This window comes from Aythya ferina (genome assembly GCF_964211825.1).
Source record: "Aythya ferina genome assembly, chromosome: 10".
Taxonomy (NCBI): Eukaryota; Metazoa; Chordata; class Aves; order Anseriformes; family Anatidae; genus Aythya; species Aythya ferina.
This window is the reverse complement of record NC_140306.1, coordinates 20,257,608-20,270,981: the sequence shown is the minus strand read 5'-3', so window position 1 is coordinate 20,270,981 and position 13,374 is coordinate 20,257,608. Positions and strand designations below refer to the sequence as shown.

At 35.5% G+C, this 13,374-nt stretch overlaps 1 protein-coding gene across 19 annotated transcripts in view; it reads right to left on the bottom strand.

Moving 5' to 3' along the window:
- Positions 1-13,374, bottom strand: part of CACNA1D (calcium voltage-gated channel subunit alpha1 D) — a 195,597-nt gene that overhangs the window by 30,748 nt on the left and 151,475 nt on the right. For 11 of the 19 annotated variants that reach the window (XM_084530611.1, XM_084530610.1, XM_084530607.1 and 8 more), the window contains 9 exons: positions 11,909-11,947; positions 11,361-11,489; positions 10,537-10,602; positions 9,211-9,302; positions 7,282-7,441; positions 6,117-6,244; positions 5,899-5,995; positions 4,614-4,716; positions 3,457-3,558 (listed from right to left, as the gene is read on the bottom strand). In XM_084530611.1, coding sequence (XP_084386737.1) covers positions 3,457-3,558; positions 4,614-4,716; positions 5,899-5,995; positions 6,117-6,244; positions 7,282-7,441; positions 9,211-9,302; positions 10,537-10,602; positions 11,361-11,489; positions 11,909-11,947 — 916 coding nt within the window. The remainder of the gene's footprint in view (positions 1-3,456; positions 3,559-4,613; positions 4,717-5,898; positions 5,996-6,116; positions 6,245-7,281; positions 7,442-9,210; positions 9,303-10,536; positions 10,603-11,360; positions 11,490-11,908; positions 11,948-13,374) is intronic. The other 8 variants (XM_084530604.1, XM_084530603.1, XM_084530616.1 and 5 more) reach the window with 1 other exon arrangement.

Genomic DNA, 13,374 nt, shown 5'->3' with positions numbered 1-13,374 from the left:
TTTTCCCTGTAATATGACAGCTTTTGCTAATTTAAATTTCAGTAACCGTTTTTTCATGATGTGATGAAGTGTCAGTAAAAATGATGGGGAAATCCAATTCATATGTAATACTATTTAAACTTATTTTTATCTCTGTGACACAATCTATCTCAAAATGAATCCTCGCCATTCAAAATAAGCTCCTTCCAGAATTCACAGGATGCATTTCATTATAATGTCTGATGTGGGTTGTGTGCATGTGAGAAAGCATGACAGGCTCTAACTTCAGAAAAATTGTACCAGGGATGTATCCTCCCAGCATTTTATTGTCTTTAGAGGTATCAAAGCAAAACCAATTATAATAATTGCCTTAAAATATCTTGTTTGGAAGACCAGTCTGTTGCAGGAAATGTTTCTACTTGTTAATGAGTCTGTTCTGCCAAATCCTGACATGTCTTCAAAGGATGGGGTCCCCCCAGTTCCTACTAGGAAACAGCAGGGACTCCGTAGCTCACAAGAAAAGCTCATCAGTGTACTGATTCAGTCTCATCAGTAAAAAGGTTTTTAATTGACTCCCCAAATCTAATTTCTAATCTTTTTGTGAACATGCACTTTGAAGTTCATCTGCAATCTCTCTCAGTAACTCCTCAGGAAACAAGTCTTCTATTCAGAAGAGTTCTCTTATAAAGTAGATAACCTAAACTTGCCTTCCCTAGTTTAGCTGTATCCATTAATTTCTGCAATGTATTCTTGGTCAATCTCCCCCAGTAATCCTTTCTCTATCTTCTATATTATTTTGTTTCAAGTATTTCAACAGAACTTTTAAGGAAGTGATATAGCAAATGGCTCCTAGAAAAAACAAGCACATAGAAGTGACAGACTTGATATAACATAGACTACTATGGGTTGCAGTTAAAGTGTGTCTCAAGACAGGCTATGACTACTGACTGTACCTGAGACGACAGTAACTCCAAAGTCTCAGTATGCACAAATAGAGGGCCCTATTGATCACTGTCGACATAAACCAATTTTTTATTAGTATATTAGATGGATGCATTACCAGTTTCCTGAATCGTGCATGTCAAAGTCTGTTTTTACAAACAAGATGCACATGTAATTCACAGGCACAGTCAGTTGTATTGCAGACAGGTGCACACAAAAACTGAAGCTTGGCCAAGGGGAGCCATCCTTGACTTTGTTTTTTGAGTAACACACATAAAGCCAGATATGGACAGGTAGGGAGGCAGCTAAGCATAACTGACCACAGTATGGACAGATCTATAGTTACAAATAGGGACAGCAAAAGGAATCATTTCAGCAGGAAGTTTTTGGAAGAGGGCAAAAAAGTATTAGGCAGGATTAAATGGGTTTGCAGGTAGAGACCGGGGAGTTTAGAGAATAGAAAGCAGTTGAATCTTTAGTGGGTTGTATGCCTTTCTCTTACTATGTAGTCTCCTAAGAATATTAATGCGTTCATACATTCAGGCATTTGACTTTCATTCTATGCTTTTGCAAAACAGTTTCAGTTTTCTATACTGAAAATCTGTTGCTATCTATTAACAGTTTAATTCAAGTATAGTAATGAATTATTTAACCAGTATTTAGCTAACTGTCTGCAGAGAAAAAGTAAATTGAAAATTTTAAGGACTTCTTAAATCTTAAGGACTTCACAATATGTTCTAGTTTATATTGGACCACTGAAGACATAGCGTCTTTTATCATTCAAGCAATGATCCAGATTTTCATCCTTCTAACTACAGTGAAGAGCTATATTTGCGGAATAAATATTAGCAATGAATTTTAGTATAGCTGAAAGTAAATATGCAGCTTACATTCAGCAATGAAATGAAGCTGAAGTTAACGGTGAGTCACTATGTAAGATTAGTTCTAGGAATGTAATCCTTAAAGATTCTTTGTCAGATTGGTTTAGGCAGGCACAGCTCACTATTCTGAAGCATGCATCTCTATTTCAATAAAAAATGTAGGGGAATAAAGTTGGCAAGAGGCAACACTAATTCCATGCCACCACCCTGAAACAGAATTGCTTCAGAATATTCGGAAAGACTCATAGTTGAAAGGAACAGAGGCTGCAGAAAAAGCTCAAGCACATAGTTACAACAATAACAAAGCAATTAATCTATGCCATGCAAGCACTTAGGTGTAAGGCTAAAAACAACAGAGTAGAACACCAAAAAAACTTGTTTTAAATGTGCAGTATCAGTTCCCCTTTGGATAGTCAAATTTGCTAGATTTTTGTATCAATCCCCAGAAGTAGCTGGCAGCCACCACACCAATAGCAAGTGGCTCCCTCCAGCGACAAAGCTAATGCTGCTTCTTGGGTCATGCTGAACAGCAGTGCAGCCAGCATGCTATTTCTCCCCTAGAGACTGAGAGTATCACCTTCAGAAAGGGATCAGCCTCCACCACCATCGGGCCTGGGATCTTGAGTCTGCTTCCAAACCTGAGTCTGATCAGTCTTGAAAGCTGCTGTAACACTATAAAAGTACAATAAACTACAAAAAAGACCAGATGATTACAATGGATCTGTATATTGTCTGGATATATACAGCCTGGGTGTGGATAACACAGTGCAACAGATCCTGCACCTTTAAAACTTGAAAAAGCAAGTAAAATGTCACCTAAACCTACACTACAGCATATTAAGAAAAACGTATATATTGAAAAAGGCTAAATATATATATTTCAACATATATATATTTAAAAAAGAGATATAACAAATATTTGATGCCATTTTATAGCACATAAGAGTGAGTAATATTCGTGCCTTGAAGTTCTTGCAAACGTATCAGTATGATAACAATCTAGATATTTATTTACAAGGGCCATATTCATACCTCAGTCATACTGGCATAAATCCAAACCAGTTCCATTACCTGTTGACTATGAACTGCTCTGGTTTATACTAGTCTAAGATAATTTAGCCTTTTGCTTTACCAATTTAGCAAAATACATATATATATATATTTAATCTTGCATTTAAAAATTTTTAGTTCTCTCCCAGAAGTATTCAACATATATGAGGATATAAGCTAAAATGTAGTGTACATTGACAAGCTTAATTAGTAAAAAAAAAAAAAAAAAAAAAAAAAAAAGTTATTTTGCTGAATGCACTGAAATCAAACTAACTTTAGTTTATTTTGCTGAATGACTTGAAATTAAGACTGAATTTATCTCTAATAAGGTTTGTTTTGTTTTGTTTCCCAGCAAGAAAATAAGCATTAAATGCATCTTCCTCTCATTCTTTTTAATCTAAGGAGTTTGTGTTAATCAGTCATATATTTATTATCTAGTGTAACAGGATATAATGGTCTCTGCATTTATTTTGCTATTATTGTTTGTTGTACTTTAATGACATTATAATTTCAAATTTTAGTAATTTTATTTCTTTGGTTCCTAGCAATCCACAAAGACCAAAATGCACAGAGAATAGCATATTGCAAAATCTATCACACTAACCGCCAGCTGGAGGGACAACTTGGTCAAGTAATTTCATGCTTGTTTTCTTCCATATTTTCTTTATAACTGCCCTAAGTTCTTCATTTGCTTGCTCTAGGTTACCTGTGGCAATGAAATAGAAAAACAAAAGATGACCACTATGTTTCAAATAGCTGCAATGAATGATCCTTGGATATTAATTAGCTGTTTACATATAAAGACTGTGATAAAGACTGTTAGCAGCAGGCTAAGGTATGTGAAGTATCAGACAATAATACTGCAGTAATCCAAGAGAAGAGTGTAAGAGAGAACTCCTAGGGGCTTTCAAAGCAGTCCCTGGAGTACTTCAGAAGTCAACAGTAATTTACAGATCTTGGTTCTGCTCTGTCACTGCTTAATACCCTCTGCCTAAATTGTGCAGAACATGACAAATTGTTCTTTACAAGCCACTTCCTTCCTGATCCAAAGCTGACCTCTTTTTTTTTTTTTTTTTTTTTTTTTTTTTTTTTTTTTTTTTTCTAATCATAGGATTTACTCAATTGTGCAGGCATGCAATTTCAGGCATCCAACTACTGAGCAGTTTTCCCATGAAGTGCTACCCTAACCCAGAGAACAGCAGAAGAAATTGGAACAGGAAAAAGTAAAAGACAGTAAAATAATGAAAAAAAAATATAAAAACAAAAAGCAAAATTCCTCAAAACATACCATAATTTTAAAACCTTTTCCCTTTGTGATGCAAATGACAGAAATTCATTCTACACAGTCAGAACTGGTCTCCATCAAACCAGTGATGTCACTTTCAAGTGTGCAGAAGCTGCAGTTGCACTAATGTGGGATCTATGCACTGACTTAAAGAGCAGTGAGGAAGGAACATCTTGGTCATCCAGAGAGGGGAACTCATTCATTCCTTGCGCTAGAAGTCCTGTTACATCACTGCTGAATGTTTCTATCTGAGCAGATGAAAACATGTAATATTTTCTGATATTACTTGGGCTTTGATCTCTCTACCTCCTTCTTTCATTTTCTCACGAGTCATTCCTAGCAATAGTGATTCCTAGCAATCCATGATCCAAAGTCCAATAAAATCCACTGAGACTTAGGAAGCCTTATTCATTTCCCACAAAATGAATTTTTCTTCATTGTACTTTCTGACAAGACTTGGCAGGTAAAACCCTTACCTTCTGTTTTTATCTTTAGAGCAGTCCTAACCAAAGCAAACAAAGTAGCATTGAACATGACGGTTCCATCACTGTTCAGTGGCATATTCATGGCTACTAACCTCTGTGAAGGAGAAAAGAAAACTGTTCAAAAAATCAAACCCCTGTAACATTCATTTCTGAAAAGCTGACATAATCAAAGAATAATATACACTGAGAGGAGTAAAAATTCTGTAACTTTTCAAAAAACATTGAGCCTTCTATCCAACCTGTCTATAATAAACACCCAATACTGCTTATTTCTGATACTAATCATATGTATGCTTCTACAAATGATAAGACTGCCCAATAGTTTTCATAGGTAATTTTTATTGAGCTAATCTGCAGACATTGAAGCAGTATCAGGGATATATGCAGTTATTCAAAAGCATGCACTCCAGTTGCACTCATGTTCCAGGCTTCCCATGGAGTGCTCCAGCCTCATGCTCCATGAAGAACCACAGCACCAGGTCTGGCTTACATAAACTGATTCATTTCTCAGGTGACTCTTAAATAATGCTGTGCATCTTTTACACTATCTACATAAAATTAGTGCGAAAGTGATTTTCTTCTTTGGATTAGCCTCTTCATTAGAATTCCTTAAATAAATTAATAATTGTTAATCTCCTTTGCGTTGCTTTTCAACTTTTATATTACAATGTCATTTATCCTCATCCAGATTACACACTGTGCTTAACAAGTTCTACTTGAAATATCTGCTGATTTTCAGTCTTCTCACTTCTGGACACTGTTTGGACATTGTTATTCATTTCTTATTCATATTCATTTCTCACAGTCTACACCCTTCAAACTCAGATCTATGTTTCACATGCAGCAAACATTTCATGAACGCAACTGTAAAAGTACTGTATCAAAACTTAATTGTGAACTAAAGTAAACTACCGTCCTCTTCTCCCTGGGACTAAAGAGAAACCAGAAATATCACTGGGTCACCAGCAATGCTGGTCTGAGGTATCTCATATATGCCACAATAATAGAATGATAGATTTACAGACCAACTCCTTTTATTTTCATGCTTTGTAAAGAATTTTATGTTGACAAAAGCTACTTAAATGGGTACACTGAAGGAAATGACACTGCTTTTGCTGCTTTAAGTTAAACCTGCATAAAACTGGGAAAACCCAAGCGGAGGACACCTTGTGAATAGACAGGTGTACTGTGCATACAGAATACACATCTGGCAGAATTGAATGAATGAATGAATACCTGTTAAAGAAGCCTACAAAGGAAATAGGGTAAAACCTACCTTGCAGGCCACTCGGTGAGGGCATAATTTGCCAAAACCAAGTGGTGGCTGAATGCGTCTCAGTAACGTAACCACATCAAGATGCTTTATTCTTCCCCTAGAAGCAACACATATCAATTACCAAATACCAAATATGCATGTATTCTCAAAGAATGTACTATGCTCTGCTTTTAGTGTTTTTATCAGATGAATCTTACCAGAGAAATGCTTTAACTTACTTTGCCTCAGGGTCGTATTCTGACCATATCCTTTTGAACTCATCCAAATGATGTGGACCCAGGATGGACCAGTCACGTGTCAAATAATCAAAGTTATCCATAATGACAGCCACAAATAAGTTTATTATCTAAAATAAAATAAAATAAAATAAAATAAAAAATAAATTAAGAACACAGATCTAATTGAATTTTTTGGAAATACAAATATTTCCAATAAATAACTTTATAAGGTAGGAGCTTTAGAATTCAAATAAGTCAATAAATAATGATTTTTGGCAAATACTATTGAATATCACAAAAAAATACTTGCTGACCATTTAACTGCTTAACTGGAACTATCAAGCAATCAAATGAGTGTGGTTCTGTTGTATAATACTCAGTCTTTGACATAGGCTTTTGAATGTTTTTGTTTCTCTTCCTTGACTTGCCAGATCAAAGAATGGATCCAACACGTTTGACACTGTATAGATTTCAGGAAACACTTTTTATATTTACAGGTTTCACTGATATGACATTGAGACTTCTGCCTATGTTTCATCAACATAAAAGATGACACAAGAGAAGGGGTATGTTTACAGTGGTCCAGGATTCTGTTTGACCAATCTCCTTTTGCAAGGAGAACAGTACTGAGAACAGAACAAATCAAGCAGCTTAGCCAAGACACCTGCAATGAGGAAAAAGGGATTTTTGCAGATTGTTTTAGAGCAAATAATTCATTATGCCATCATTAGGAAGAAAGTTTATAGTTTGCATCTTGCGCACCACAGTCTGAGCACACTTTATAGAGACACATATCCAAATTCTGATAAGTTTATATAATACTCGTAAGTCAAATGAACTGCAGATTCATTATTAATGAATATTTAATGACATTATTGAAAAATGCATTAAATAATAGCTGATGAAAGGAAGGTTAACAGCTTTCAAATGTCCAAGGAACCATTTCCTGTACACAGGGAGGCCTGTAGTCTGAAGAACATCTTGTGAATTTATTAGCCTTCAGTATAAGATACAGGATTTAGGAGTGTGTATGAAAAATACAACCTTGCAAAAATATTTTAGCGATAGGATTCTAAATTCTTCTCTGACCCTACTACTCTTTTAGTTGAAAATACATTTAAAATGTTAAAACTTATTTCTGCTAATAAGCACAAGCCGAACTCACCAAAAACGCACAAAGCATGTAAAAACTGATAAAATAAATGATGGCAAAATTGCTTCCACATGTGTATTCTTCCCCTGGATTATAATCAGATTCTGGATCACAGCGTTTTCCAGGCAAACATGCCAGCATGATTTCCTGCCAGGCTTCTCCAGTTGCACACCTTCATAAGGTCACAAAGAGAATTAAGTATTATTTGATCAAAATGAAGTAGAATGTATTAATTTGTTACATTCTGATAAAATGTTTGGAGCTGTACATGCACAAATGTGAAGACAGGCCTCAAACTCCTCAAAGCAGAAATTAATTAGAAATTACAGAGCATGTTTCAGAAATGAAAAGTTTAGATCTGACACTGCAGGCAATTTTATAAGGTACAATAGCACACCAGAAAGGCTCACATGTAAAAATTTGAACTCCAAACTGTCATTTACAAGTTAAATACCTATTGCAGTGGGGTTGTAGTGTATGGAAGGGGAGTTATCGTATAAAAAAAAATGTAAAAAAAAAATGTAATAAAAGTTAAAAGTAAAAGTTGAGTTGCTTTTTTCTCTCCATGGCTGAGAAAATGTTTCTCTCTTATTTCTGCTGTTGCCTTTTTTTTTCTTTTTTTTCTTTTTTTTCATAGTTGGGTAATGCTTGTATACACACCTGAGATTTCAAATACTTAAAAACAACCACTTACCTATGACCTAGTTGCAAAGGCAAGTCTTCACATGCATAAAGTGACTTAGCTCTCATTGGGACTACAGATACAGAGCACTGTAGCTGACTACAGATGTTAAACCTATGTGATTCTAAGTTCATTTTTTCAGTAACACACTCTCTCCCTCAGCTTATATAACCTTCAGCTTATTATCTGGGGATAGTCAATCATCTTATGCAATATGATAAGAATTTTTCCACAAGGCAGAACTGGAAAATGATTTGGGGTTAGTTTACTATTTTTATTTCCCTCCCAACATTCCAAAAGTTTTATTCCAAGCTTTTCTAAATTAAATAATGAAATCTGAGATAAACATCCAAAGCAATTTCAGAGCAATGAACTGAAAGAAGGGGTCATCTGAGAACTGTATTTTTTGCTCAGATTTTTAAGTAAATTGTTTTTAACAGAGAATAAAGTGTACTTTTGAAATGAAATAAGGCTGTCTATGAATTATTGATCTATAATGTGTTTTGCATATGCAGATGTTCTGCATATCTCATAAACAAATTCAGTTTTGGCTTAGATCCATGGTGAATGTGGAAGAATTGTCACATCTGAGGATACATTTTGGTTGAGAGTCAAGTAACAAGCAATGCAGAAGGCCTAGATGAAACCACAGCACTCCTGGCAAAGGTTTACCGTTTTCTCAAGCTCTCTACTGATGAAAATTCCATAATCCCCCAGGATCATTTACACCAAGGTTTAGCTATTTTTATTATCAGTAGGTTTTTCCTATTCATATCTCCCTTCTGCGAGCTACACCCCACTACTTCTTGACATCTCTTTGGAAAATATAAAGAACAGTTTATTGTTTTCACCTTTGCAACAACCTTTCCTTTTTTATTATTTTATTTTATTTTTTTTCATACCATCATGCTAGCTTGCCTGTGCTTCCACAGAATAAAATAAGGGCAAAGTCTTTTTCACCTTCCCCAACACCTGCAGAGAGCCATCAGCGCTGACTATTTAGGCTCCACCTGAAGACAGTTCCTCCACAAATACACTGTTCCGTAATAGATGTAATGACTTCGGGCCTGCAGCACCTGATTAGAGCCCTGCTGTGCCAGTGGACACTCAGCATACATAGTAGAGAGTACATGCTTGTTATAGGAAATTGCTTCTTACTTGCAGACACATTTTGAACAAATCCACAGAAGAAGGGTTACAGACATTTCTTACAGACCACTGAAATGGGTTGCATTAAGTAAGAGTTCATGTTTACTCACCTGAAGAGGAGCAGCACGGCTTGGGGGAAAGTCTGAAAATTGTTGTTTCTGTTTATTTGATTGTTGTCCCTCATGGCCACTTTTCCAAATACCTAAAGAAAAACAGGATTTTGACTTTCATCCTAGCGACCTGTACTGGGAGAAACTATAGCCATTGTAGTCTAAACTAGCTTCAGTATATATTAAAAGTACTTTCACAAATGTACTAACTCTTTTGAGTAAGTCATGAGATTTTTCCTGACAATATAAATGCAGTAAATATATCGCAACTACAAGATAATTGTTCATTTTAATTTGGCATCATTAAGTCATTATAACACTAATACCTTTTCTTGTATTGTAGGTGACAAAATATTTGCTTTAGACTGGCACCTAGAGTCCTCGAGTAAGATTAAAACCCCACTGCAACAGATATTGTGCATACCTGTAGTAAGAAATAATTGCTGTTCTGAAAACCTTGAATCTAAACAGGCACATTAGATGCAAAAATTGAAGCCAAAGCATAGAGTCCCAGCCTGAGCATTTTGTCCCAGCCAGAGACGGAAATTAGTTCATTTCTCCAAAATTAAACTGCAATTCCTTGGTTGCAAGACCATTCTTTTTCCTCACATTAATACACTGACACAGTAAGGGCTGTTATTTCATTTTGAGAGATTAAGGTCACTGTGCTCTGTATACAAGCTGCTGGACTGTAAGGATATAAGCTCTCTTCAGATTAAAAAGAAGATTAAGACTCAGGAAGCAAATCTACACTCCATATCACGTTTCCTCATCTCATCATGTTTAATTAGGGCTTCCCTTTGAGTTGGTTTGGGAACCTTACAACTCTGAGATCAAAAGAAAACCTTTTTCTAATCCTCAGCTAGATTATTTTCCTTGTTCTAAACAAGGAAAATAATTTCCTTGTTCATTTCTCTCATGGAAGACAGGAGAAAAAAAAAAAAAGCCAGGATTTTAATGCCATATTCCCAGAACAAATCTGGGAATAAAGTAAAGAAGCCATGCATTCTTTCATACATTCATGCACAGGAAGAATAAGCCTCACAGTATACAAAAGAGGAATGGCTCCCCTCAGCAAATGAAGATACTAGAAGCTCACACCCAGTTCTTGTTTATCTTTTTGGAGTTTCTGATTGCCAAAATCATAGCCAATAAAAGGTTTCTACATTACTCTGAAAGCTCTGCCTCATACATAGCACCACTATCAAAGGAACATTTCAATAAGCACTTTGGTCAACCGGTCTCAAAGAAGCCAACACTGAGCTTTTGTTTAATACTAAGGAAACAAACAAACAAACAAGCAAACAAACAAAACCCTATAATTACCTGCATTCCAATGACAGCATAGATGAAGAACAGCATGGCTATCAGAAGGGCAACATAAGGCAGAGCCTAGGAAAGGGACAGGTGCATTGTCTTTTAATAATTTCACACCATAATTTCAATTTACATTTACAAAATAATTTCTCTGTATGCCATAGGTCTTCCCAGCTGTTTTCTTCTTATGCAAGTGCATAAAATGTTATTACCTGTCATTCTTAATATTCTGCCACATATAATGAACATGAACTTCGTTATATTTTAAATTACTTCTGCCAGTAATCCAGGGGGAAGAGCCATCTTTACCAGTTTCAGATTTTATTTTCATTACTACTTCTGACAACACAAATGTACTTCCCACTATACTACATTAACTTCACATTCTTCAGAATTTTCAGGAGACAGGATTGAAATATCTATTTGCTACACTTATGAAATCAGTTTTATACAAACAAAAGATTGAATTTCTCTTTTGTAATCATATAATAAAAATACATAGAAGTAAAAGACCTGTGTGTGTCAAACCTGTAATTTTTTTAAATTATTTTCACAAAAAATCCTTTTTAGACATACCAAATAATTTCTTATGAAGTATTGTAAAAATCTCATTGTAACAGTTAACATCATATGACAAAGAATGACCCTTGGTCTCACTGAATTAACTGGCAAAGTTTCTTTTAGCTTTAACATGCAAATGAATTTAGAAATGTAATTACTGCTAGCATGAATTTCAAAAGAAATGTTATTTGCACTCTACAATGCATTATATCACAAAAATTGGTATGTAAATAGTTGTAATAATTAAGCAACTTTAAATAAATTTTGCTAACCTGAAATGACTTAATAAATGTCCACAATAAAGTTCTGATCCCTTCTCCTCTGCTAAGCAGCTTCACCAACCTCATCACCCGGAAAAGACGGAAAAAAGTGATGGAGATTCTAGCGCTGTCTTCGGAGTTCTGAAGAGTATCATGGAGAAGTCAAACCAAATACAAACTCAAACATGCAACACTTCCAGATAAACAACATCAAATGCAAAGGTGGAAGAGGTAAGATTTGAAAATGTATCTTGAGGACCTTTTCACCTTGATAAGAATGATATGAAAGGAAAAATTACATGCTAAAAACACAGGACCTGTAGAAATGCTTCACACATCACATGCATTTCCAAGTTTTCTGGTTTGTTAATAAGGATCATGTTGGGTTTGTTTGTAGTAGACTTCAATAGTACATTGACAACAAATGCAAACCACTGCATACACCTTTGTAGTAGGACAGTTATGAAAAATACATAAAAAATTGGTGGAAAATAGAGACATGGTAAAAAGAATAAACTCAAGTAGAGGTAAAACCACCGGGGTCAGTTTACTAATCTTACCCCAGACTCATCAGTTGTGACTGTTTCAGTTGGCTTTGGCTTTAAGAAATTAAGAACATTAAATATTAAAATCAAGTAAAAGATCAAAAAATCAGCTTCACCATAAACAGAAGGAAGGACATTTTTCACTTCTAAACATAAATGAACATCTTTCAACTCAATGTACTCCTGGAACAGAACATTAAGTACTTATTAAAACCTTCCCTTAGCATTACACATTGGCTGACACACTAAAACACTGTTGGTGGCTGATATTAAATCTGCTAGTATAGAGCATGTTTAAGAGAATAAATGTAAACTAAATACAAAATAAAATGCCTACTCCCATGGTAAGCCAGTCAAAATTAGACACAAATTTCCATGGTTGTATGAAACTGTGGCAATAAGCCTTAAGTAAAACTCAAGAACAAAGCTTTGGGGTCAAACTGGCTTTTCAAGGTCCTTTTTCCAATGTGCTTCTCTTCAAAGTTGATTACTCCATCACTGGAACCTAACCATATTCAACAAATTGTTGTTGTATATCACATCAGGAGTTCATTTAAAGCAAAGTAATACACATGAGTTAATTTGTTCATTGATGAGCATCAGGACAGGCAGGCTTAAGAAGGACAGATTTTTCACTCAGCTGAAGTGGCAGACAAACATTTTTAGCACAGTAACACAAAAGCTAACTCTCCCATGGGGGTGCAAATGAGAAGGCAAAATTTGGAGTCTCTCATCACCCATAAAGTACCTGTACGTTTGAGCTGATATAGCAGGATTGGGCATGGAGAAAGGGCTTCAGGATTTAATTGACCTCTTTGAACAGATCTGTACAACCCGCATGAGCTACAGGTAGGGGAGAGAGGCATACCAACGTCTTGTTCAGAGCTAAACTCTTCTTCACTCCTGTGAAGAAGAAACTCACTTCTCTTTTTAAAATGTCTCTGTCCATCTTTGGAGAAATTGTCCCAATATACTAAATGGCCAGACAGGCAAATCAGCTATCAAAGCTTACAGGACCACATGTCTATGCTTGCTTGTGCATGGACAGATTCACTGCAGCTTTTTCAAAACTGAATGGAAAAGTCTTTAAAAACTTTATAGCACTACCAAAAATGGAATTTGGGAGGTTAGATCCAAGTGATGGCTCTTACTCTCTTGTCTAAAATGTACACCTTTTTCAAGTGGCACTTCTCAACAATTAGGGTCACATGCAGTAACCGTGATGCCTCCCCAGTGCTGCTTCCAACACACTGAGGATACATCGGGCACACTTTCAGTGCCGCACTTTTCTTTGAAACAGAGTAAGATCTCAAGCCTTGCTGTTACCTAGGATAAGACCCAGAAGGAAAGAAGGGAACAGAGAGCAGATGAGTCTTTTGAAAATACTAACAGTATATCATACAAACATACTATGGTAAAATAATGATAACAACAACAATATAAAAGGTAGCACTTTCCTGAATCCAGATCATTAGCAGTAT